This window comes from Trachemys scripta, chromosome 9, assembly GCF_013100865.1.
Source record: "Trachemys scripta elegans isolate TJP31775 chromosome 9, CAS_Tse_1.0, whole genome shotgun sequence".
Taxonomy (NCBI): Eukaryota; Metazoa; Chordata; order Testudines; family Emydidae; genus Trachemys; species Trachemys scripta.
In genome coordinates this window covers 53,365,331-53,392,676 of record NC_048306.1, presented here as the reverse complement: position 1 = coordinate 53,392,676, position 27,346 = coordinate 53,365,331, and the positions used below count along the sequence as shown (strand labels likewise).

General features: G+C 50.8%; 1 protein-coding gene across 8 annotated transcripts in view; it reads right to left on the bottom strand.

Moving 5' to 3' along the window:
- Positions 1–27,346, bottom strand: part of DGKG (diacylglycerol kinase gamma) — a 132,559-nt gene that overhangs the window by 87,845 nt on the left and 17,368 nt on the right. For 7 of the 8 annotated variants that reach the window (XR_004647046.1, XM_034781014.1, XM_034781021.1 and 4 more), the window contains exons 2-8: positions 24,590–24,923; positions 16,887–16,963; positions 8,076–8,096; positions 5,653–5,818; positions 3,828–3,890; positions 1,790–2,047; positions 499–669 (exon numbers count right to left, since the gene is read on the bottom strand). Coding sequence is in view for 7 of the 8 variants with exons in the window: in XM_034781014.1 (XP_034636905.1) it covers positions 499–669; positions 1,790–2,047; positions 3,828–3,890; positions 5,653–5,818; positions 8,076–8,096; positions 16,887–16,963; positions 24,590–24,656 (823 nt within the window). In the remaining variant the exon portion in view is untranslated. The remainder of the gene's footprint in view (positions 1–498; positions 670–1,789; positions 2,048–3,827; positions 3,891–5,652; positions 5,819–8,075; positions 8,097–16,886; positions 16,964–24,589; positions 24,924–27,346) is intronic. The other variant, XM_034781020.1, reaches the window with a different exon arrangement.

Here is a 27,346-nt window from a genome sequence, read left to right as displayed (position 1 = left end):
GAGTCCTCTCTGTAAGCTAGCAAGTTTGTTTCTCTCACCAACAGATGTTGACCCAATCACAGATATGACCTTCCCCACCTTGTCTCTCTAATATCCTGGGACTGACATGGCTACAACTACACTGCATGCACTATTGACAGAAATAGATGTACGAGTGACAGGGGAACTATGGCAAACACTGATGTTTCCGCTGTTTTCTCTTTTAAATATTGCTATTGCTCCAGAAAAGCTCATCTCAGATGCATTTTGCCTTAGCCCAGGTTATAGCAAAGTCAGGTACATTGCTAGGGTCTCAAGGAGTGGGTGGGCCAGCTGGGAACACAAGACTCTCCCCACCCTCACAGTCTTTTCTCCTTTCTCCCAGTGGCCCATACAGAACAGCCTTTCTGAACCAGTCCTCCCAGCTCTCCCCACCCAGCCCCACCTTTAAACAAGTCTCCTGGAGCCATGTCTCTGGTACTTTCGGCTCACGTGTTCTCCGTGTCCACCAGCACTTACACTCCAGCTTGTCTTCAGCCCGGCCCCTTTCCAGCAGCGACAGGTAGCAAACAATGTCCTTCAGGTAGGCTACCTGAGACATGAGGGCTGGCTGGTGCGGATTGGCCATTTTCAGGGAGTTGTGGGTCTTGCGCAGGCTGAATGGTAACCTCTTCTCTAGGCTTCGCGAGCCTGTGGGAGGAGAGGAGAAAATTCAAGGCCACCCCAAAAATGCCAGCTCCACCATTCCTGGTCTTTCCCACGTGACCTGACCCCTCGCCAAGGCGTTTTGTGCTCAGTTCCATGAGTAGGACTGAGAGAATGCGAACAGAATGTGTAAGAACATCCCGTCTTGTGGTATTTTTGTGCTTCCATGGCACCAATTAATTTCACAGAAACCACCAGACAGCTGTCGGCTGGCATGACTCTCAGCCACTAGAGGATCGATGACCCATGGATGAAAGACCGACCTTCTGGCAGGCTAGGCAGAGGCCAAGGGCTGGGCTGTATAGGACATGCTGATCCCCGAACCACATGCTCTTCTCTGCACCGTGCACCGGAGTTAATGGAGGAAATTAAAATAAAAGAGAGAGGCAGCTTGTTGGCTTGCCAAGGCCAGACCAGACACTCTCAACATGCAGCCCAGCAGGGCATGGCCCTGCACAGATGGTTGGAGCTGGGGATATTTCCTACCCTCCTCTTGCTTGTGGAACTCGGGACAGAGCTGAGTCACTTTACCACCCCGTCGGCCTCTGGGACCACTGCTGCTATGTAATTAAGACATTGACGGACGGCGTCTCTGTGGGCTTGGAGACTTATGGCTCAAGTCACAAGCAAAGGTGCTAAGATGCTCTGGCCCCCACTGCTATAGAACTGCTGCTCCTGCTGGGATTGGACAGACCGTGCATCATCCGTAACTCGTTTGGCTCGGCATTCAGAGGATCAAATCCCCACCCACAGAACATCCCCAGGAGGAATCTATTGCCTCACAGAACCCAGCTTCCAAACACCTGTCACGCCCCTGTGCAATGGTTTGATTCTGAGACACTCTCCACGAATTAAGAGTCCCAGAGTCAATGTCCCCATTTCTCCAGGGGCCAAGAGAACTGGTACAACCCCTGAGCTCTCCTGGAAGCACCGAGCTGGCTTTGCGGCCAGATTGGTCCCATTTATCTGCATTTCCTCTCTAGGCAGGAAGATGAGGGAAGAAAACAAAACCCCAAGCTCTGGCTTTTGTCAGCTTATCCCTATGAGAGGCCAGGCAAAGCCAGGGAGCCTGTGGGCTGAGCCAGAGGCCTGCGGCAAAGCTCACCTGGGGACTGAGGGCTGAGCACAGCCCCGGCGGAGATCTTCGAGGAGCCTGATGAGTTGTGAGCAGAGTGGGTGCCGGCGGTGGATTTCTGAGAGGAGGACCTGGACCAGTTGGGAGAGGCGTTCCCGAGGGCACTGGTGTTGGCTAGAGGTGTAGGGATCAGAGAAGCGGACTGCTGCTCTGCGAGGCTAGAGGGGGAGCTCCTGGAGTCAGGAGTGTGTCTTCCCAGGGCACTTAAGAGAGTTTTCCCATTGATCCCTGAAAGGCAGATACAGGAACGTGGAGAGTGTGACAATGCCCCAAACCCACCTGATCGTCTCTAAAGATGGCTCAACCAAAGAAGCAGGCACCAGCACATGGGCCCAGAGTCCTGCTGGGGCTTGGACCGCGCGAGGTTTGGAGAACCCATCTGGGGAAGCCGCTCCTGGGGCAACACACCTGGACTGTGTAGCACACACACTTGCCCTGCCCTCTGGAGTCATTAGCCAGTCCCCAGGCCAGTGTGAAATAACCAACAGGACTGTGGTCCATCCCCTTGGATCTCCTGAGGGCAGTAGCACCTGGACTCTTCACTCCCTCCATTTGTGAGGGATCTGGGGCTCTGCCCCCTCCCTAAGGGTCGTCCCACTTGGCCAAGGGACAGACAGTTCTAGAGGTTCCATGGAATCTCCCTGGGTGATCTGAAAAACAACCCCTGGGAATCTCTCTTCCCCCTCACCTCCTGCTGCTCTGGCCTTTGCCCTGGGGCTCCCACCCATGTGGGCTGCCTCACATCCCTCAGTTGGCTGATCCCTTTCTGGCCACCAAGGGCAGGCTCCTCTCTCCAGGGCACACTCCTGGATCTCTGCGCTGCCCCTCTCACACATACCCCTGCCTCCAGGAGCTGGAGCAGAGTTGGGCGCAGAGCAGCTCTGAGCAGCTGCCCACCACATGCTTCCAGGATGCTGGCTGATCCACCAGTTTCCCAGCCTGGGTTTTCAAGGCTGGTCTGATGAGGCATCTCCGCTCTGCCTCTCTCCACTTAGCTGAGGGATCTTTGGGAGGGAAAGGGGCAAGTCCCATGGGGCTCTGTGCTGCTGAGGGAGCAGAGAATACACACTATGGGACTAGGAGCTGTGCACAGAAAACATGAGGAGCAGCTAGGCTGGCGATGAAAGGCCACCATGGAAAAGTCCTACAGACTGTAACAGGAAAATCCAGGGGGCTAAATAACAGAGAATACCATCCCCCACGCTATCCCATAGTCCCCTATAACCACCTCCAGGGAGATAATTCTCCATTACACTCTAGAGGACACTTAAACCTACAGACAGATTCTCATGTCCCTAGCTAGCTGGAACCTAGACAGGGAGATTAACACCTGGGAATCACTGCCTGGGGAATATTCAGCCACACACAAGAGGGTCCACACTGCCGCTGCTTTCCCTGGCCTTTGAGCTGGGTTCTTTCTGATGTGCTATTAATTGGCCAGAAGGAGTCACCGGAGTGATGCAATTCCATCTCCTTTGTAAACCAGCTTTTCACATTAGTCCCAGCACAGGTCAGAGGATTCCTTAGACCTCTGGGTCCCACCTGCAGGTGTTTCTTGGCGCTCCAGGTCCCCATCTCTATGGAGCTCCCTGCATATGAGATTTAACAATTTATTCCAGACCTGCAGCTGCCTAGAGTGCACTTGAAACAGATCAGCACCCCTCAAACTGACTGCAATTAGGAAAGGACCTGGCCAGGTTAAAGAATAACACTCATCTTCTTCTGCACTCAGCTGACTTGAGTAATACATTCACCCGCAATGTAACACCAGACATACAAAGCCCTGCATGCCAACACTTCCAGACCAGCCACTGGGGGTGAGGGGTGGGTGGGGCGGGGTGGGGTGGGGGGAAGGGTGTCTGTCCTTGGCAAACAAGGGAGACAAAGCTGGAACTCAGACTGGGTGGAAGCTTGTTAGTTTGTGTCTGTCAGTTGATTGCTTTCCCTCCCGTTTTAGTTGGGCTGAAATTCCATATGACATGCCATGAGTCACAAACACAGTGGGTACCTGTGACGGGGGCGCAGGCCACTTCAGTCTGGATGGAGATGCCCGCATCAATGGATTTTGGCTCTGAGCACGTAAGAGAAGCAAAAGAATAAATACATGGAATGTGTCTGCAGTCATCTGAGCTCTATGAGAAATAGTGCAGTAGTCCCTGCCCCCACCTTTTATCCAACCTCCCCTTCCTGGGAAAAAAGTCAAGGAAGCAAAGCATTTAGTGACAAGTACTTCTACCAAAGTTCAGTGGTTGGGCATGGCCACCTCGTCATGGATCTGTTGATTCCTTCAGAGCCACATCTCCGCCAAATGCAAGTGTGGGTGATACTCTATTCATTATGGTAAATATTAACTTTACAGACATAGAATTAACCTAATAATTTGGCACTGGGAGTCAGATGTTCCCATCTGAGGAGCTGTGACAAGCAGACAGAGGGAATGCAGCATGTTCCTATCTCCTCCAGAGCCCAAGGGTGCAAGACCCACATCTGGGAGCGAGGTACCCCCCCTTGTGAATATTACATTGCACTATCCAATCCTACTGGGCGGGTGAGGGTACACGGCACCTATTGGAACCCACAGCCACTGCCTTGGGCTGCACAATGGCTCATGCTGCACCCACCCACCCCAGTCCTGAGAGGGCCACACTATCCCAATCTGTGGGATGTGTGCTGGGGCATATGGCATCTGCAGTCACTGTCCATGTCTCTGAGGCTGAATGGGGAAAACAATGCTGCAGCTCCAGCTGATATGCCGTGGCCAGGCCTCCCCATGATGGAGGCCATTGTGAGCACTTAAATCCTGTGCTCCAGTCCCTCCACTCTGCTCTCACTGCCTGGTCCTCATCCTAGATCAGGTGCCAGTTACAGCAGAGACCATGTTTTCACATATAGACCACCACCACAGCTGCACTCTTCTGGGACAATGCAGTCCCAAAACTCAGAGAGAAGTACGCGAGAGCTAGGGATAAAGCATTCTTTGCCACAGGGACCTGGCTACAGAACAATCTCCTAGAGGAGGGGAGGCCAGGCCAGGCCAGAGTCTGATGAACTTTAGGAAACACTGCAAAACTCTCCTCTCTGAGGAAGCCTTTCCACCATCAACAGTCCGACATTCACAACATCAGCACACCCAACCAGACCCAAGGGAAAGAGCTTTCCATACCCTGAAAAGGGAGGAGAACCAGAGACTCCACGGTGCTCACCAAGGCTCTCGCTTTGCCCCACCACTGTACGCGGAAGCTGCTTAGATATTACAGCAATGGGCAGCAATGCAGAACCTCATGGTAGGCAGGAGTCCGCGGCATGCTGGGTGTGCGCTCAGTACAGAGACACACGGAGGCTGCCCAGACCTAGGAGTGCCAGCTGCACAGTTCTGTTCGTGGGGCAGGAGATCACTGGAACTGGCTCTACTTCAGCAGATTCTAACTATTTACAGCCAGGCAAACTGGAGACCTAAGCAACTTGTGGGTCCCTTCCAGCCACTGGGAGCAAACCTCTTCCCAGCAGCCTGTGATGTGCATGGCCGCGTAAGGGCAGCCATTTGGGTGTGTTACTGCAGTACTAAAGAGGGGTCAAAAAGAACTGGAGAATGTTGCTGTGAAGAACAGACACCCTGGCACCTCCAATACACAAGATTCCTAGAGCGTAAGGCTAGAGGGACCATTAGATCGTCTACTCTGAGCTCCACTATCACCAGCCAGTGGATGCCACCCAGTAAAGGATGTTGACTTCCATTTCTAACTTCACACAATGTCACGAGTTGCCCGTGCCCCGCATTGGCTGCCAGTGTGCAGAGCAGACAGGAGAGCAGGAGCAGGCCAGATGTTGCTTACCCAGGATGTTGAGCTGTGAGATGCTGGAACCTTGTCGCCGAGACTCTGGGGAATACTGGCAGATCTTGCGTTTGAAGGACATGAAGAGGTGCTGGCAGAGCTCCTCAGGAATATCCACCTCCAGGTACGTCTTCATGAAGAGCCGAAACCCCTCGTAGTCAATGGGCTACGGGGGGGAAACAAAGGATGCTGTTAGAAATACCCTGCCCACCCACAGAGCCGCCTTCGCTCTGCTCCAAACCATGGTTTCCACAGGGCGGTTTGCTTCCCACAGTACGCTCCAGGCAGGACTCTTTCTGATATGCTGATGGGAAAAGGCAGAAGGGTTTTCCAAACATTGCCAGTGTTTACACCAGGGGAGTATGAAACTGGGAGCTGCTTGGGGAGCCCTTGGGGAAGCCACACCCCATGAGCCTGGTGGAACATGCACGATCCCATTTTGAACATCTACAGGACTGTGAGCGGGGTCTCGTGGATGGAGCTTGGTTTGTGGGAGGTACTTTCCCCAACCCCTGCCAGAATTCAACCCCTGCCATCAGGTGTGACTGCTTTAACTCCTCCACACCCAGCCTCCTGCCCTGAAAACCCTGAGGCCAGACCCTCCATGGGCACGACAGCTCACATGTCAGCCAGCCAGGAGCCGCTTTGCTGGGCTACACTGCAGGGACTGGAAAGGGGAAATGTCTTCATGCCACCCTTCCCTTCCCTCCCAGCTAGCACGACTCTGCCCGAGCTCCCTCCTCCTGGGCATACAGACGTATCCTCGGCTGCCCTTTCCGTGCTGGGGCACAGGGAGCTGATCCCCACTCTTTACCGGCCCAGAGAGGAGGCATTGTGTAGCTCCTTGGCCACAGCAGGAATCAGGTCTCTGAGCCCAGGAGATTTCCCTTTCATTGGCTGCACTGGAGAAGGGTGAGCAGATGTTAGGAAGCTGCCAGCCTCCCTATTCTCACAAGCCCTCTCGGGGCTGGACGCTGGCACGAGCGAATAGTAACTGCCCCCTTCCCCTCAGCTCCTGGTGGACAGGAGCCCACCACCTTCCCCAGCATGGCTGGATCTGACTGGCATCCACGCTGGCGGTGCCAGTGGAGAACTGATGTGCCCGGATGGGGATGCCAAAGGGAGCCATGCCCTGCTCTTTTCCATGCAGTCTCTGCCAGTCGTGGTGCCATTCTCCTGCGCTGCCATTGCACACAGCACTGATCTGAACAGGGCTCGGTGGAGGGGCGGGGCACTTACTACTTCCCACAAAGCTACTGCAGGAGCTGATGTTTCTCCCACCTGTTCTCAGCCCCGAGGGAGAGCCCTTGGCGACGCTACGTGGGGAGAGGAGTGGTGAGCCCCCATCCAGCATGTCTACAAGGCAGACATGGGGTCTAAGTGCAGCATGCGGGGAGAGGGCAGAGAGCTTTGATCTAGCTAGCTCATGTACCGAGAGCAGTGACTGCACCACAGCATGGGCTGTATAGAGTCTGGGGTCTCAGCACCCAAGCTAGCTCAATCTACATGCGGTGATCATCCCCCGATTGCAGGGCACGCACACCCCAGGCCATGCCACTTAGCTTTTCAAATCTTTCCTCAACAATCAAACCCTCCAGTCTCCTGCCTCCATGCATGGCACATCTCAGCCCCGGCACTGCTCGAACTGAGCTGTCTGAGTTTAACAACACGGGCATTCATTACCCACATAGGCCTTCGACCTAACATTTCATGGCAATGTGCCTGTGGCATTGAGGTCCGAACATCTCTGTTCACTTGGGCGGCGTAGCCAATAGCTCCTGCCGCAGTGACATGCAATCACAGCCGTTTCCATGGATAGTTTTGGAAAGTTAAGGCGCTTGTCCAATTTTCAGTGATTTCTGTCCGGTATCACCTGCGGCGCATGGGCTAATGTTGGGTCTGTGGAACACTATGCACAGAGCTATATGGAGGGATTCCTTGGCCCATCAAGATGGGACTGTACCCACGCTGGGTGGCGTGGAGGGGTACCCAGACCCATCTCTGGCCTGGCAGGGAAATACCAAACTCCTGGGTCTGGGAAAGGGATCTGGGAAAGCTGTCTGTTGTCGTTGCAGAGGTTTTCTGGCAGTGGGAAAGACACCTGCCAAGTGCACCCCTCATCACCTCCCATTGCTAGAGGGGAAAACTGGCTACCCAGCAGCCGGGACATTGCCATTTGCTTAATGTCTTGTGGGGCCCTAACAAAAGTGGCTCTCCCTGGGCTCTGTACCTTTCTCCTCATGCTGACTGGTCTTTGCTTACCCTGTGGGGACCTGCTGGCCACAAGTGCATGGCTGGGTGATGGCTTCCCTGTTGGGACTCCTTGCTGAGTGTGTGAAAGCCAGCATGCAGAGCCGAAGCTAATAGCCTAACTACAGCCACCCACCACAACTCAAGTGGGGAGAAGAAGGCAGGTCTCTTACTTGGTTCAGGGTATCTTGCTTCTGCAGCAGATGAGAGCAGAGAAAACAGAGAGGAGAGTTTAGTGAGCAGCAAGAGGGCAGGAGCCCTGGCAGTGCTAGCACATGCCCAGTGACACACTGTGCAGGGAACGGCGTTGCCACCTTACTTTGCAAGGCTCAGGCTATGTGGTGTTTTTCTGACAGTCCCACCTGCCGGAGTTGGTGGTTCTGCTGCTGTTCCCAAGGAACCCCTAACCCAACCCTGTGCTTTACACTGCACTGCCCCAGCTCGGTGGGGTGGAATGGCCTAGCAGGCTGGAGCTCCCAGTCATGCTTTGGCAGCCGCCTCGCTCCTGCAAAACTTCTGAGTAGTTTTGAGCAGAGCAGGCATTGATCAGCCCAACACCCAGATGCAGAGAAGAGTGCCACGCCCAGCACTCAGCAGTGAGGCTACAGCCCGAGCACCAGGGGTAATTGCAGGTGGTGACTGCAGGACAGGGGCAGAATGTCAGAAGGAAAAGGGGAGAGACAGAATGAAGGGAGGAAGGGCAGGACCCATGGGAAGGACCAAGGGGGAAAACAGCCACGGAAGGGGAAGGAGGTGGTAATGAGAGGAGCAGGGAGCCATGAGGAGATGTCAGAAGACGACGCTGAAGTGGACAGATGAGAAAACAGCCAGCCGGCAGGGCAGGTGGATGACCCGAAGCAATGATGGGCTGGGGTAACAACAGCTTGGAAGAGGGAGGGAGGAAAAGGGAAAACATCTGCCAGCTAGCCAGAAGGGTCCAGAAAGCAAAGATGACCACAGAGCTGGACACTACCATTATTGATCCACCATGGGGACAGCAAGGCTTGTCTTGAGCATGGGTTCTCAGCTTGGAACTTGTGGCCGCCAATGGGGGCGAGCCCACCTTTCTTTCCTTCATGGCTAGATGGGTGGTGGTGGTGGCTGCCCTGGAACTTTTCCATATAGTGACCCCAAGTTTCAGCAGAAAACCAAAAACCCCTGCCTTAAGGAGTGTACTAAGGAAGAGGACATGTTTGCCCAACTGAAGGGTGGCCATCCTTTCACCCTGGCCTCTCGGACTTGGCATATGGGGATGTATGTCTCATTGGCTTATGCCTCTGTTGTCACACCCAGAGTTCTTGTCTGTCTTGATGGAATTGCAGGTCAGCTAATGAGAATGTCACAAAATGATCTTAAAATTTTGAAGACAAATGGAGCTTTATGTTCATCTTGGTATTTATACCCCTCATTGCCACAGCAGCTGAATGGCACTGAGCAATCATTTATCCGGGCCAACAAATGGACCTTCAGAGCTGGCTCCTCATCTGATGTCACTTGACAAATCTGCACTGCAGTCACTAGACCTACACCAGTTCACACCAGCTGCAGATCTGGCCCTCTGCGGGAAGTCACCGAGGGGTGGGTGAAGTCCCTTGGCTGTATTATTCCATCACCAGCAGCATGCTATTATCACCCAGAAGTGCACATCCGGTTACCTTCTATTGCTCAAACAAGCTTCTGCAGCAACACACATAGAAACAATGCCAGTGGGATTCTGGAGGCATTGTACCTGGGAGCACAAAGTGTGAGTCACCAGAGCCCAGGGTGCAAATTACTTCATTCTTGTCTCCCCAATGCTATCGTTCATACTTTAATAGGTAAGGTCTGAGCCGGGATTTTGGGCAGGAAAGTGGCAGATAGTTTAAGGTGGGCGCCAATACCTTGGCAGATGCAAAGAATTTATTGGAAAAATCAGTGGACTGACTAGGTTAGCTAGTACTTACAAGTAAGCAGGAGAAGCTAGTGGAATGGGGTAGCTGGCCCAATAACAAAATAGTTTGCTAAGCCAGGTTTCTACAAGGCTTTATTCAAGTATCTTAGTGTCCCCGGGGTATAGGGAAAGGACACAGGCTTTACATAAAACTCAATTCAAATAGAAAACAGCAAGGTTGGGCAACTGGCCTACCTTGGAACAGCAGACTGACTAGCTCTGCCTCTCCAGAGATTATCCCCCACTATGATAGTATGGATTCCTGTGGTCCCTCTGAGGACCCGCTTTGAGTGTCATGAATGACACATAGCAATGAGCTGCATCAAGCAGGAGAGGGAGGGATCTAGAAGCCTGCTGAAAGGGTCAATGTTCCGTCCAGTTTCAATTAATGTTCATCTATCCCCTGGAAGTGGGAAGACCAGAGAGGCGGAGAAATAACTAGAAATATTGGCAAGAAAAGCATAAAATAATAAAGGGCAACACATGGGAAATAATGAGGCCAGCGTCCATGCGCAGAAAGTAGGAGCAAGTTCAGTAGTAAACATTGGCAGTGACAGTGGGCAGCAAATTAGATAGAAGTTCCCAACTGGATGGAGCTGCATAAAAAGCCAGTGATGGGCTCCATTTACAGAGCAGGGAGGTGAAGGACCTTCTCAGGGAGCTCTGTTGCCCCTTCATCTGGCATGCTGCAGTCCTGGAGACCTCAGGACCAGACAGATACTGACAAATTTGATGGAGTTCAGAGAAGCGCAACAAAGTCCTTAGGGTGCTGGAGGGACTGATTTATGTGGAAAGATTCGAGAACTGAATCCATAGTAGATCGCACAGCTAAGTGATAGCTGAGGAAGAGGGGTTAGTAGGCCCTGGAAGGGTGAAAATACCAGGAGTGAAGAAGAAATGAACTTGAGGGGGGTCTAACCAGGAATAATTCATCCAGTGAAGGGTTCTTTCCCACTGTACACTTGCCAGAGTCTAACTTCCTTGGGGAAATAGCAGAAATCCATCACCTGAGCATTTTAAAAGTGGGCTGAATGGAGTACTAGGGAGCGTTCTGTAGAACACAATCCTGTATTTGCTCAGGAGCAGATTAGATGACTCACTAGGTCTCCATCTCTAAAGTCCGTCCCTGTCGTCTCTGGGCCACAAGCGTCAAAGGGCAATTCTAATTTGAAACAGCCAGAGTAGTCGGACCACGTGGGGGCCACTAAGAGGAGTGGGAAGAGCAAGTCTGCCAGGACATCTCTGAAGATGCTATGGGAGTGAGCAAACCCACTAAGATTTTCCCTGAAGGTGCCAACATGGGTGGGAGGAAGGGGTTTGACGTGGGTCCCAGGACGGCTCCCTCACGAATGGTAGGGAAGGCGTGCGAGGAGCAGCACTTTGTTTACTAAATTACAAACATGCTGGAGGACATTTTTATCTTCGGTCAACTCCCCCTGTCCTGCAGCTGATCTGTGCTTCGAAGACATTTTAAATGTAATTAGTCATTACACTATTTTCCCCAGAATGCATTACACCTACGCAATCCCTTCTGTGTAAGAGGGACTCACTCACCGTGAAAGACACATCAGAGGAGAGGAACAGCCAAAGGCACCGTAGGCAGGAAGCAGTTAGAACTCACTGAGGTCCACCCACCACACATCATTTGTACAATGGCCTGTTTTCTCCTAAGTGCCTGTCCACCGCTCTTTAATAGGCTCACAAGCACAGCTCCTAGTGATGCCTTTTGTTGCTCTGTTCCATGTGGTAATTACCTTTGGAGACAACAAGTTCCCTCTGTGCTGGCTCCTTGTCTAAAGTCAGTTTGTATTCTTTGGCTCTGGACCCTGTTGTGTTCTTGAATAGTTCCGCCGCTTTCACTGCCTCTCCTAGCTGAGGACAACCCACTGCCTGTTCTTAATCACCTCGCTTCGAATGATTCTAAACCAAACATCCCTGAACTCTTTACAGTTACCTCTGCTAAAGGCTCTGTCCTACTGGATCTCATCTGAGTCTTTCAAAAAGCATCGTCTACAAAACCCAGCCGTCCCAGGAGATGTGTTACAAGGGACAGACTCTTCCCAAACCTAGTCCGATAGGAGAGTCCATTGTCCCAGCCTTGTTCATGGCTAACGACTGGGGGTTGGAAAGTGTGAGGGGGAACGGAGACAGGTTTCATTGGGGAGCACAGACATATAGGGAGAAAATGGGGTGGGGGTGTTTCATTTGCAAACAGTGAAGCTGAAGGCAGATACGTTGAACCAACAGGACTTTATTAAACCCTGTGCATGGCTCTCTCTGTCCATGTGACTGAGCTGCTTCCAACCGAACTCCCTGTATTCCCTGTTCTGTCATCAATGCCCAAAACTGTAGATAGTGCAGCATGTTAATAGATTCAGTGCCTTGGTCCTTTTGCCCCAACTCACTGATGCTGGGTAGATGTGCCCTTCTCAGGGTGCCAGCTAACATCAGTAATGGTCCTGGACAATATCTCGTCTCTACCTGGTAGTACTGGAGGTGCATCAACATGTGCTCAAATCTCTTTGGAGCACTAAGACGTGGCTTTGCCATGATTGTCTTTAGGGGTTTGTGGTCTGATTGCCCTATTGCTTAATGTCCATAGGTGTCCGGGTGGAATCATTCCACTCCAAACACCACATCCAGAAGCTCTTTTTCTCTTCGGGCCTTACCCCTCTTTAGTCTCTGACAGGGCTCTGCTGGCGTAAGAGATCGGCTACTCCTGCAGAAGAGCTACACCCAATCCTTTCTCCGATGCATCACACTGGAATGTCAGAGGCTCTTCTGTCTGGTGGTATTTCAGGACAGGGGCATCCATTATTATTTGTTTTGGTGTGTCCAATGCTTGCAGTTGGGGACCTGCCCAGTCTCACTCAATATCCAGCCTTGTGAGCTCACGTTTGGGTTCCGCCACTGCAGCCAGGTGTGGCCAGAACTTGGACAGAATTTTTATCGTTCCTAAGAAGCACCATTCCCCTTTCACATTCACTGGAGCTGGCAGGTCTCTAACTGCCTTGGTCTTGTTGGGACCTGCCTTCAGTCCCTTGCTGTGAGCAGATATCCAATGTATGTCACTTTATGCTGTTTGCATCATATTTTTTCTGGGTTGAGTTTTATATTCTTGTGCCTCCATCACAGTAGAAAAGATCGTTGTTTTCTGTCACAATCTCGTTCAGTTTCTGTATTGTTGCTCCTCTCCCTACAATAAGAATATCATCTGCAATTATGTTCACCCCAGGCAGTCCTTTCAGCACTGGGGTGAGTCCTCTCTGGAATACATCTGGTGCTGGGTTTATGCCCATCAGCATGGGCAGCCACCCGTAGTGATCAAATGGTGTTGCAAAGGTTGTCAGCATGTTGCACTCTTTCTCCAGGCTTTTGTACCAAACCCCATGCCTCACCTCACAGCTGTAGAGATTCTGGCTTTGGAGAGTTCTAGCAAGATGGCGTGAGTTGTGAGCAGTGGACAGTGACATCTTTTCAAAGCCCAGTTCAGTGACTCTGGGTCTATGCAGATATGTTATTTGCCTGATGGCTGTCCTGGCCTCTACAGGTGCTACGATTCATAGATTCTAAGGCCATAAGGGACCATTATGATCATCAAGTGTGCCCTCCTGTATAACACAGGCCAGACACCTGCCCCACAATAAATCCTAGAGCAGAGCTTTTAGAAAAAGAGCCAATCTTGATTTAAAAATTGTCAGTAATGGAGAATCCTCCACAACCCTTGGGTAAATTGATCCAATGGTTAGTTACTCTCACCATTAAAAATGTACTCCCTATTTTCAGTCTGGATTCGTCTAGCTTCAACTTCCAGCCATTGGATCATATTATACCTTTCACTGCTAGATTGAAGCGTCCATTATTAAATATTTGTTCCCCATTTGATGCCCCTGTTCTGCAGACTTCTAAGCTCAATGCTGGATTACGTGGTGCCATTGGAATTTTCCTTCATGGTAAACACCCAAGTTCTACTATGGGGTGTACTTGCAGTTTCAGCTTTCTTTTGAGGCACCTCTTGTCTTGGAAAACATCCCCATATGCTCTTAAAATTACCTCCATTGTCCATGGAACTCCCCCTTTTGCTTCTTGCTCTGCCTCTATCAAAGTCTGATGCTCCCCTCGATCAGATCCATGGCTTGTACAGCTGGATGCCCCAAGAGGGGTCTGTGGCGCTTACCATCCACCACCACAAACTTCAGCTGGCCCCGGGGGCTGTTTTCCAGACTAGTTATAAGGAGGTGACATTTTTCTATGGGCTGCACTGTGCGCTCATTGTAGGTTATTAGATTGCACCTACTCTTTGTGATGGGCGTGTTCAAGCGCAATTCACACCAAGGAATCACACTGCAGGAGGCCCCGCTAGCCCGCTGAAATCATGCAAGGCTTTTCCCTAGTAACACTGCCGTATGCACAGAGTTGGTCTGGTCTCCTGTTGCTTTCCTGGCCCACAGCCTGAGCCTGATATGCTCTCGGGCTCCAGAGAGTGTCATGGTGTCACCACCGCTGTCCAATGTGCCCTCCCCCTCTTGTACAGGTCTGGCTGAAACTTTCTGGATCCTTCCTCTGCTCTGGCATACGCTGCTAAAATGGCTCAACTTGCCACGTTCCTTGCAATGCTGTCCAGTGCAGGGCCCGTCTCCTCTACCTGCTCATGCCGTCTCCCTCGGTGAATGCATCTCACGATGGATATGGAGCCCTGGCCACCTGCTCACCTTTGTTGTTGTCTCACTGTACATACTTCTGCGGCTGTTGTGCCTCCTAAGGCTGTCATCCTTTCTCTTGCAGCTTCCACTGCACGTCCCATAGGTAAGCATCTGTCTAGTCTGAGATCACCTTCCTGGAGCAGCCACTTCTGCAGGCAGGATCCCAAGTGCCACAGACTGTCCTGTCCTGAATCAAGGAGTCTGACAAGCAGAGCTGTCCCTTGGGTACGGTGAATTGGGGCGATTGCCCCAGGCCCCACGCTTTGGGGGGCCCCACACTTCGGGGCTGGAGTGCCCACCGGCAGCCCCCCTACCAGAACCTCTCCCCAGCACCTCCTGCCTGCTGGTGGGCCCCGCTGATCAGTTCCTCCCGCTCCCTCCCAGTGCCTACTGTCTGCAGTGGATCAGTGTCAGAAGGTGCTGGGGGAGAGGGGGGAGGAGCAAGGACGCAGAACGCTGGGAGGAGGGGGCAGGGCAGGAAGAGGTGGGTGGGCGTGGGGCCTTGGGGAAGGGGTGGAGTGGGGGTGGGGCCTGGGCAGAGCCAGGGGGAGCACCCCCCCAGCAGATTAGAAACTCAGCACCTATGTCCCAGGTCCCATATGCCCCTGGGGACAGCCCTGCTGACAAGTCCCCAGAATCGCAAGTGGCAGCCAGTGTGTGTAAGGCAGTAGCATAGGGGTCCATCCCCTTCCCTTAGGATGGGTCTCTAGTCACTCTGCAGTTCTGCATTGGGGAGCAATAGGTCACTGCTGTCAGGCTTGAGGCCATGGTGAGCTTCAGAACGGTGCCGACCTCTGTGCTCTGTTCCCTAGTACGGTAAAGCCAAAAATCAAGCTAATCCCATTTCAAAACAAGGCCCAAACAAGCAAATCCCTAAGAACCCAACACTCTATGTGACTAGATCCCCCTGGCGTGCAGTCTGGAATTGTGATGGGTCCAATGGGCATCCCCCTACCCTCTGCTTGCCCCCCCTTGCCCCTGCTTGCCAGGAGCCGATCAAAAAAAAGAAGCAACAAGCTACAACAAGCAACAAGGTACAAGTAACAAGCCACAAGCAAAAAAATAGCCAACAAGAAACTCAAAAGCCAATTAAGCCAAAAAAAGCACCCAATTTCTGCATTTTTTTTTGCGGGGTTGGCATGTATGACATAGAGGAGTTTTGTAATAACTGAGAACATTGATATGTAACCTAGTTATTGAGAGAGAGTCTATAACTTATACTGGGATCATAGGATGCTTATCATAGGCCTATAATACTTGAATTCAAAGAGGACAAGCAGGAAAGCAACACAGTTTTCCCAAATAAGAACATCCAGGTACACACTTGAAAGACAAAAAGAAGAACAGGAGTACTTGTGGCACCTTAGAGCTTATGCTCTAATAAATTTGTTAGTCTCTAAGGTGCCACAAGTACTCCTGTTCTTCTTTTTGCGGATACAGACTAACACGGCTGCTACTCTGAAACTTGAAAGACAGTGGGTCAAGGATCCTGCTTCCTGTCTCCAAGTTGAAAGCCTGGTTTTGCCAAAGCTGGGAATTATCAGTCCTCCCAACAGTCCTGGGATTCATGGGACTGTCCCACTGTGAACCCAAAACCTCCCTGTCCTAGCTGAAGTAGAACATTTCCCACATTCAGGGCTGCCCAAAGGTTTGGCCTGCCCATCTCTCCACCTCCATCTCCGAGGGATTGAAGGGCCAAACCTGAGTGGCACTGCGTCCTGCTTTAGCCACTTGAAATGCTGGGAGATCTGAGTTACTAGATCAAAGAGCTACACCCAGTTAAAAAGTTACTTGATTCCTGCCAAGTGGGTCAGTTGCCAGGGGCTGTCTAGGGAGTTGTTCGTTAGCTCTGACGCGGACACACACATGGGTCCTGCTGGAGTGTTTGAAGACATTAGAGCCTTTCCCAGCTCCAGGGAATGGTAAGCCTTAGGGAGAGGCAGGCAGGCGTACAGACTGGCTATTGTTTTTAAGATCTGTTTTCTCTTAAACACTTTTGTTCTAAATAAATTATCTCTTACTTTCAGGAGAACATGTGGTCACTGGTTACCACTGTCATTGCCCCGGAGGGAACAAACCTCCAGTTGCTCGACATACATCAGGCCTGCAAATGTAATTGCAGTTGATGCATGGGTGACTGCAGCCCAGAGCCTGGTGTGAGAATGGGAGAGTCACATAACTCCATCCTCAGATAGGTGACGGCTCAAGGCCTGAGACACGGTGCGCTTGGAAAGACCGGGGTGGGGAGGCAGAGGTGCAATTACCTCAGTAGCTATGATACACTTATCAGCCTTTCTGGCCTGTTGGAAGGGGATGAATATATAATGTGATGATGTTATAAACTTTCTTACCTGTTCTGGGTTATATTTTGAGAGGACTCCATCCCCTTGGAACTCTTCCAAGACATCCTTCAGCTTCTTAGTGGAATCTAGGAGGACAGAACCATATATGAAGCACTGTGATGCTGATGGAGGAACAGACTTCCCCGCTTGTCATGAAAACCATTAACAGCAGATCAAGTTGTGATGTCACAACTTTCACAGTGATATTAAGCCACCCATTTAGCAGTAGGACAGCTACAGGCCTAGCATGCTAGGAACAGTACCATGTACTTACCCACCTATCATTTCCCCTTCTCTGGAGCAGACACCTGGCGCTCCACCCTGCATTACAACTGGGGTTATTCCTCATCTTCCATACTCCTAGTTACTTATTTTGAACCTCCTGCTCTAGCTTCACAATGTGCAGCCAGCAGGGGGAGCTGTACTCCCAGGCACTGGGCCCAAGCTGGGAAGACAAACTATCAAGTCTGACTGGTGAACATTGCGAGAGGGTTGCTGTCTGCAGCCAGGGCACTTTAATAAATGCATAAGCGGATAAAGGATACACAAAACATGGAAATGAAGCCAGATCCCAGTTGGAGGGAATCCCATCATCTCTCTGCAGGAATGCTCCATGAGGGACTGAGATATTCTAACTGGAATTTAATGCAAAATTGGGTGACGTCCTGGGTGGTGTCTCATTGAGCACCAGCTGCCGCCTTCAGGGACAGAAAAATTATAGCTGCGTCAGTAAATTCTCTTGTTCACCTGGTGTTCCCATTACAGCTGGGAAGTGGCCAGCCGTAAAACCAATCTGCACAAACAGGAGAGAAACTTACAACTGAACCAAGATGAAAACCTGCTCTGATTGGAGGGTGGTTTTGGTTGGTTGATTTTTTGCTTTTCTTCTTACTTCCCCACCATGTAAAAGGTTTTAATGAAGGAAAAACAGCAAGAGACTGCAGAACCTACATCCAAAAAAGACAACACATCTGTTTTGAAGTGATGGCCAATAGAATACACTGAAGACCAGGTAACTACACAGCAATGTTACTTGAACAAAGCACTGTGCTGTACTACCCACGAAACAAGGAGCCCTCACAGGATGGGAGATCTTTAATGAATAGTTCATAGGCCTCACAAATCACTGAATTTATCCATCTGACAATAGTGCGTATGGACGCCAATCCAGGAGGTTCAAGGATGCTGAACTCACAGCTGCCAGACAGAAAGTGGGAGCACCACACAGCTGGGCCGTATGCAGAAGCCCCTTTCATCTTAGCTGGGCCTGCCTCACTGCCATGTTTTTCCTCACATACCAGTTTCCTGCAGACTCCTGTTCTCAGAACCCTCGCCCTGCCAGGGGCACCAAGGAGAGAGAGAAAAATCAACACAAGACTAGAAAAAGTACCTGCCTGGAAACAAAGCCCGGAGATGCCCAGCGGAACCTTCTGCCAGTTCAAGTGGAGAGGACACACTGAGGAGTTAGCGAGGCTATCAGGTCTCTGCCCAGCTCCACCTGCCATCACTACAGGGAGGGCAAAACAAGGAGGAGCCTCCACGTGTGGCAGACAAGGAGGAAAAACCTAGCTGCAATGGATCCCAGAGCAGCAGGTGCCCAGGAGGGAGAACTGTGCTTACAAGCAGAATGGAGATCCTGCTTCACAACGAGACCCCAAGGCAGCGCTGACTGGATGATTGTTCTCATTGCAGTGTTCGAACTGGGCGGAGCCTTGTGTGGGAACGGTGCAGAGCGGCTGCTCTGGAAAGCATAGAAGCGGGCACAGCACAGACAGTGGCACTGCGACCTTGCTGCACTAGTCTGGCCAGCACGCCTCCAGCCTGACTTTAAGGAAGCACCTCGGTAGGATAGGGACACTTATCCGGTGCCCTGTAAGGGTGCCAGCTGGAATAGTGGTCTTCTCCATGCATACACCTCCCCACTAATCGCTGACCTGAGACCACCTAGGCCACTGAACACCACTGGCTGGTGCTGCCCCTTGGTGAGTTAATGGTCTAGGCAGAGTCTCAGGAAGTGGCCCAGAGGTGAGAGATTCCACATGCCATTGCTAAGGCAGCATTCGCTCCCGGAGGCCATGGAGTCTAAGTGCCTTCCTCAGTGGCACATGCTATCGAAGGCGACTTACCCGCAATGAGACATCTGACCCAGGAGTGACTTGGGACCCCCTTGAATGGGAAACAGGCCAGGATGCCTTGCCCCATGCTCCCCAGTTGCTTTTCAAGCCTGACCCCAAGGCTGCACGTGACTTGTTTCCAACATCCAGACTGATGCTGGTGTAAGCAGAATCTGAACGAGATCTCCCCTAACATCTAGTGGTGAGTTGTGGAAAAATACTTCAGAAGCTGATCTCATTTGCATGGACACCCCCATCCTGCCTAGGTGTTCAGCATGATGGGATTGCTTGCCCAAATGATCACTTGTGGCTGGTGTTGGATCGCCAGTCTCCTTATTATTGGGGTAGGAGTAATAAAGGGTTGTTATCCTTGTTGTGTGAACCGAGGGCAGCAGAACTGTACCTGGCATACCACAATGGAGGGACTCACCCTCAACTGAATGGAACTTGCTAGGCAGGGGACATGGGTTCCAAAGCCCAATGAGTAAAGAGAGGGTGGGGACAGGGCCTAAGCACCACATGACTCTTCTGCTCTCCATGGTATAATATAAGAGCTAATTTAGATTCAATTGAGAGTCTTGTTACATGCTGCAGAGCTGAAATCACTGATACCTCAGTCTAAGTATTAGATCTCCTTTGGGACAGTGTCTCTGTTGCAAGAGACTGCCCAGTGTACACCAGCAGTGGGGCTCCCCCACTAACAGCTGAAATCACTAAGAGCTGTGTTATGTGTGTGTGTGTGGGGGGGGCCCTGAAGACACCTTGGTGAGTGGCCAGCTGGCAGAGACGTGTGGCAAGCAGCCAGCAGGGAGGCTGGTGGAGAGGCGTGGCAAGCAGCCAGCAGAGAAGCTGGTGGAGAGGGCCAGGGCAGAGCCCTGCAGAGACGTGGTAAGCGGCCGTTGAGGCGACGAGCGAGTGCCCGAGCAGTACAGCGTATAAGGTACCTCCTTTCCCCTCCCCTTCTACACAGGGTGGGAGGTGAACTCTGTGGATGAACCTCTGAACTCTGGGGCTGCACTGGCCAAGGATAGCAACTGTGAGTGGGGTACAGAGAAGGGATGGGCATGTTAAAGGGACTTTTGGGTTGCTGGACTTAAGACCCTGAGGGAAAAGGACATTGCCCAACTTACTTGAGGTGGGTCTTTTGCTTTGTGTTTATGAACCCTAGTTGCGGTGTTTTCCCAAATTAATGCTGAGTTAATTCCCTCCTTTTATTAAAAGGTTTTGCTAGACTCAGACTCTGTGCTTGCGAGAGGGGAAGTATTGCCTCTTAGAGGCGCCCAGGGGATGGTGTGTAATTGTCCCGGCCACTGGGTGGGGGCTTGAGCCTATTTTGTGTTGTATTGTTGAAAAGGAACCTCTAGATACTGAACTCAGCCCTTGTTGCTGCTGGCTCCACTTTGCAGAAGGGTTACACTAGGTTCTACCAAGTCTTTCCTTCAGAACCCAGCCTTTCCCCCATCTCCCTGCTGCTGAGTGTGGCTCCACACCCTGCCCCCCTCACTGACTCCTGCAGCCCCTCAGCATTCCCCACCTTGCACCACGCTCCTCCATCCATCCCACACCCTGCAGCAAACCTTCCCTGCCTGCTGTCCATGGGTCAGGGGAGGGGACTCTTACCTGGAAGGGGAGCGGCCTTTCTGTCCCCAGATTTCTGCTGCCCTCCCTCACCTGCACAAGAGCCTGCTAGGGAAGGAGACTTGGCAGACAATGTCTCTACTCAGCTTCCGTGTGAGACAGGAAGCCACTTTCCTCCTGCATGGGAGGGATCGAGCACCAGAGCAGCTAGAAGGAAAATGCCCATGGCAGCTGCCCCTTGCTAGAGACTAATACAAGCAGCAGAGGACAGTACAAAGTGAAATGACTCCACGTGAAGAGGTCATGAAGGGTGGGTGGGATTCCCCAGCTGAGACAAGAGGGGCTTCTTTGGGAAGGCTGGGCGGATGCACAGGTCAGACAATGAGGTTTCAGGGAAAGGGGGGAGGGCCGCACGCAGGCCAGGCCAAGTGGTGGTGGAAGTAGATGAGGTGGAGGGCTCGCGGGACAGGTACGGAGAGGAGTCTGGAGGCACAAGCAAGGTGAGGTCCAGGTGTGACACCCAGGTCTAGCAAAAGAGCTGTCTGTTAAAAGATGAGATGGACATTGCAGCTGAATGGGAGGAGAGAGCAGGAAAGTAACAAGGAGTCACACAGGCATCAGATAAAAATAGACTCATGGGTAAAACTACAGAGGATCAAGATCTTCATAGCAACGTGGGAAGCTGAAAAGCAAAAGGAGGTGAAGTAGGTCGCCTGGCTGTGGAAGCGGCACACTCAGTGAACCGCGGTGGAGTGGCAGATCAGTGGGATAGTTAACAGCTGGCTAGGAACCACCCAGGCAGGGCAGAGCAGCTGAGAGCTGGAGGGAGCACTAGGCTGAAGATGCCATGTTTTGCAATCCAGGGGCTCTCAAGAACGTCATGCTAAATATACGTTCTGTCATGCAAATGGGGCTCCAACCTTCCCTACCTCTGGGGATAGAAAAGGTACGTGCATTTGTGTTTGCGGGGCTCAGACGCCAGCTCTGAGTGCCAGAGAAAGCCCTAGTGAGAGAACTCCTGGCCACCACAGAGCTCAACTGTCTGTCTAAGGAAAATTATTTGTACCAGTCGGGAGTTTAAGGGAGCCCTTTTCACTCCCCGAGAGGAGAAAGGAAATTGGAGCTTTAGATTATCACAGAGTTAACTGCGCTTGCAAAGGGATCCAGTAATCCAAGGAGTAGGCATTTTCCTGGGCCCCTTCAAGCCCTTGCTAGGCATATCTGCTTAAAAAGCAGTTAGATTAGCAGACCAGAAATCAAAATTTAGTTCTTCGCCACTATCGGCTTCTAGTGATGTTTTTTCTGCAATAAAACACGATAAACAGGTCGATCAGAGTCAAAGTTAGATTGTTTCAGATAAAAGTAAAATGTAACACAATGTACTCCAGATTAAAACAAATAGTGAGGCTGGTCAAATTAAGGCCAAGTACGATTTAAATAGGAAGCACTTTAAATGAGAAGTTAGGGTAAACATTGTGTGATTTGTGTAGTTCTCTGAATTCACTGGTACAGACAATTTGTCTGTCAAGGTTATGTCCTTTTTAGCCTCAGATTGCAACCCACCTTTCTCTTAATATATTGGAAGGATATTGCACATTCATAGCCTTTTAGTGCTCAAAACACTTCCTTTGCTGCTGTGGAATGTGTGACAAAGACAGAGTGAGATCTGGGAATGGAGAGACTACGCGTCGTTTTGTAAGCTATTTCCCTTATATTACTACCATAACTCTAACATAGATAAGGTTAGTAATTTTCTCCATCAAACTCATCTCTGAGTTTCCATTTCTTGCCAAATGTCAATTAATAAAATGAAGATGTTGCATATCTTTTTTTTGGACTTAGCATTATCATAGTTATTTTATTGTCTGTGCTTAAATAAAACAGAACCCACTTTCTGAAGCTGCAGAACTTGATTCAGATGCAGAATACTCCACATACATCATTGCTTCCCAAACATCAGCTGTATTTTACAATGTTTTGTTTGTTTCTCCTTAATGTCTTTCTTGGCTCTTTATTTTTTTAACTGCCCTGAAGTTACAAATCTCATTTTTGATAAGTGCTCACTAAAGAATGTTTTGCTCTTTCTGACTTGTCTCTAGAGTGTTCCCTTTTGTAGACTTTCCTGTAAATATATTGGCTAAGTCTAGGCCAGATTGTCCCCTTCCGATTGTAGAAGGCTATCTGACAAGGATTTCCTCCTGCAGATTCTTGCTCAGCGTGTCAGTGCTCGGCAGGGCCTTGACGGCAGTCATAAGCAGCTAGACCCAATGCAGCAGTGGAAGGGAGAACAGGGGTGGGTTCAATGTGGGGGAGGACGGGACAGTGATTTGGTCCAAACAATGGGTAAAACAACTTTAGTTTAGTGCAAAGGGATCAAGATCTGAGCTTCCCCAGGGACTCTGGAGCAGCTGAAGTAAACCATCACCTCCGGATGCTGCCTAAACCGAAGGCAGGAGGGATTTCTGCCAGGCAGCCCTACAGCAGTGGCTAGCCTCCAACTAGTGATGCAAAGCAGGTCCTTCTAAAGGGCCGGAATGTTGCCATTGTAGCTGTTCCTCCTCCTCATCACCCCAGGGATGGAAAATCGCTGAGCCCGCAGGCACCCCCTGCAAAGGGAGCAGAGCTGCTTTCAGACCAGGCTCTTTTCAGGAGCACTGCAGCTATAAATTCTTGAGAAGAGTTCCTTCCTAGAATGCTTTAATGGGCGCCAGTTTACTTTTAATTCTCTTTGCTCTGGTCTCAGGGCCCCAGGAGACGTGGTGGGTTCAGATAACCTGGATTTAGACACAGGATCAAAATAGAGCAGAATACCACAGGAAAATGCTGCCCTTGCCTGAAAGCGGGAGTAGATTTGAAGGGTCTAATCCAGCCACTGTAGAAATAAGCCCACAAAATCTTCTGTCTATGTTTCTGGAGACAGCGTCCCCTAATCAGCAACACAGCTGCTGAAAAATGATGTTAGGCTAATCTCTGAAAGATTAAATCATGGTAATAAGGTTAATGGGAGAAAAACGGACCTGACCAAACTCCCTCCCCCCGAGTTCTACCAACATTACAGGCCAGACTTGTGACAAACAGGACAGCTCCTGGGACAGGGGCGATCTGGTACAGAAATGATGGACAACTGGCGAATTATGCTGAGTAGGGCTGACTGGAGAACAAGAATTCTCTTTTGTGAAAGACTTCAAGGTGTTAACATTTGTTTGCCTTCTGCCGGGGAATGAAAAGGAGCCTTTTTGAATTTTTTTGTGAGGAACAAGAGAGAGAGAGAGAGAGAGAGAGAGAGAGACCTTTCCCCAGCCCAGCCCAGCCAAAAGCCGCACACAGATGAGATATGGAAGACCCACATTCCAACACCTGCTCTGCCTACTTCCATGGGGACACTCACATCCAAAGCAAGTGTTCTCACCACTGGCCTGTTGTGGGTTGAGTCTCCCTGGAGGCCATCCTGCACCAGGGAAACCTTCCCAACAAACATTTTGTCACAACCAATACACATTTCAATTTCAACAAACGGTCATTTTCCAACAAAAGAAATTCAGCCAAAAAATTCCCAGCCAGCTATAGTGCTGAGTCAGTGTGTCTGCTCCACAGCTACCGTATTACTGCACCTGAGTTCATCACAGCACTACCATAAAAGACATCGTTATGGGTTCAGTGATAAACAGAGTAACTACATCGTGTTCCTACACACAACATGTGCGCAAAGCCTCTGACAACACAGATGACTGGTAGCATCTGCAAGATCTATAAAGTTCCGTATAAGACCTCTGTGGGTCATCACTGCTCAGTGCTTTAGTTTGCCTATTTCCCAGGCAGTGAGGAGATGGCCTGGTGCTGCACCATGGAATGAGTTCTAGGTACAGTCACTAGGAAAAGGAGAATACAGCCATATTTGTCTTGTACAGAAAGCTCTGGAGATGCCTGGGCTGTTGTCAAGGCCACTCATTCCTCCCCCCTAACACGCCCCACAGCCAGCCACACATGACAGCAGAGCTAGGAGAGAATTTCAGTACTCACAATCAGAATATTGCTGGAGCTGCGAAAATTCTGTCGGGCTGAGGGAGATCCACACGCCATCACTCATCTTTCAGGGGAGCCCTTGGGGAGCCCAGGCCACACTTTCACAGTGAAGGGGTAATGAAGATCCACACCAGCGGAACTAGGAGCTGCCCAGGTTCATTGCCGTTGGTCAGTGCCTGCTCTGTCCCAGGTACACATTTCAGATCACCAGCAGGATGAGTGCAAAGGCCTCGTATTTCAGACCCATCGTTAAGACCGTTGTGTGGAGGGATTCCATGAGTAGGTGCTTCAGACACACCAACTGGAGAATGCTATTTCAGGCGCTTCACTCCTAGAATAGGAAGAAATGCAGGCAAAAGAATCACTTACACTGATTATCTGCCTGCTTCTCAGTAGATTCAAAGCCTTAATCAAAGCTTATGCAGGTTGTTTGGAGTCATGGATGAGTAGACACAATTATTACTCTGAAACGGGCTCACTTCCAGCCTCTCTCAAAGGATGACACTGCAGATGTAGAAGCGACCAGGGACAATGAACTCGAAATAGTGGAATCCAATAGTGACCAGCTATTTGACTAACAAACTAGTAAGGCAAAAATACTGGCTGTGATGTCCCAGTGGCTAGAGAAACGTGCTGAGTCAGGTTTCTAAGTGGGTGGAGTCACAATCACATTAAATGGGGCCTCAAGGAAGACACCTGGTCTTCAGCCCTAGTCACCATGATGCTTAGTAGAAAGGGGCAGAATCTGGATCTGGCTTGCTTGGATCTGAGCCAGTAAGTCTAACCTTTTGTGAAAACTCCCATGTAAATGCTGGGAAAACATGAATAAAGCACGTAGCCCCTCCCGAAGAGCTGCCCGGCTTGGAGGTAACTCATCACCCCCCCACCCCACCCCACCCGGCAGAATGCAGGAGAGGCACTGTTCTTCGTATTGATTGGTGTTGGGCTCGCTGGTTTTATATGGGTAAGGAACACATAAAGAGTGTGTACTGGAGCATGTGCCCTCGTGTGTTTAACGACACCCATTTCTGCAGTGGGTTATTATGTGAGCACTGCTCTCCCTGGAGACCTGGCTCTCTGGTACATTACACTGGAATTCTGCAGGTTAGAATAGCTGAGGTGCATGGTCAGACTGTCTGGTTGGTGGCATTGCACAGCGGGGCTGGCAGGCTCCCTGCTAACCTCCGCACCGCGTGGCTCCTGGGAAGCAGCCAGCATGTCCCCCCTCCGGCTCCTATGCATAGGGGCAGCTAGAGAGAACAGGAATTCAGCCAGGCCTTTCTCCTACAGAGATGTGTGTAACATGCACAAAACTGAACACCGTTTCCCCGCCTCCTGCCCCTCCCCTCCTCTGAGACACCACCCATGCCCCGCCCCTTCTATGAAACCCTGCCCCCGCTTGGATAACGAGGGAGAGTCAGCTCGAGCGCCCCTGCAAACCACAGCTGTGGCAGCATGGCATGGGGCAGAGGCGATGCCTCAGGTAGGCCAGTCCCAAGCCAGTTAGGGCTTTACAGGTCATAACGAACATCTTAAACTCTACCCGGAGACCAGTGGACAGCCAGTGTCAACCCCGGAGTGCCATGAGTTCCCAGGAGATGCCCCGCTCTGTAAGTGAGCCATCTCGATCTGCACCAGCGTCAGTCTCTGAATGGTTTTCAGGGGTAGCCCCGTGTACAGCACATTGCAACAGTCTAATCCTGAGATGACAAAGATCTGGGCGACAGTGGTCAGACTCACGTCCAAAAGGAAAGGCCACCACCTCCTAGCTGGATGCAGCTGGTACAAAGCTGACTGGGCTCTGGCTGTAATATGATGGTCAGATAGCAGCGGGGGGTTTAGAATCACCCCTAAATTCCAAACCCTAGTGACTAATGGTGGACGCACTCCCTCAGATTGATATTACTTCTGCCATCTGCCTCCAACTGCCAGAACCTGGGAGAGGACAACAGGAGATGGATCTTTCGATAAGTGCCCTGTTCTGTTCATGCCCTCTGAAGCACCTGGCATTGGTCACTTAAGAAGACAGGATACTTGGCTGGATGGACCATTGGTCTGACCCAGTATGTCCGTTCTTATGTTATCACCCCCAGCTGCTTCCCCCACCCACCATCCCCTTCTTGTCTGGGTTGACCCTCAGCCAGTTTGCTCTCATGCATGCCCCAGTCTAAACAGACACCAGCTGAGGTGCTGAGCTTCATAGTTCAACCTGCTCCATCAGCACTGTAGCTGCCACAGAGAAGGTGCAAAATGGGCACTGGGTTGGGAAGCAATTGAGACTCTATGAGAAGCAGCATGAACCATTATTTTAATTCTGATTTCTCCTCCAAGGTGGTTGAACCTTTCTATCTGTGGGATGATTTCAGAGGTGGTGTATCCAAGGCTAATGAACAGCAAAGGCATGGGACTGTTCCATTTATAACAGAGGTGGCTGGTTATGGTTGTTAAAAAGATCAGAAAAATATTCTGGGCAGAGCAGATGTGCCGTGAAAATTCCTAGTACCGTGGCCTCTTCAGATGGAGCTTCCAAATGTCAGACAAGTAGATTAGATAGAATATGGTTGTGGCTGGAAGTTGGACATTAGAAGCTGAGTTAACATCTGGCTCTTGCGCTGAATCTCTCTAGATCTCGAGCCATATACAGTGGCTGCCCTAAAAATTCTTCCACTTGGAATGATTCTGCCTGTGTGAGGGATTCCATTTTACTAAAGAAATGAGAAATATCAGTAGAATCTGTAATCTCTCAACAGTACT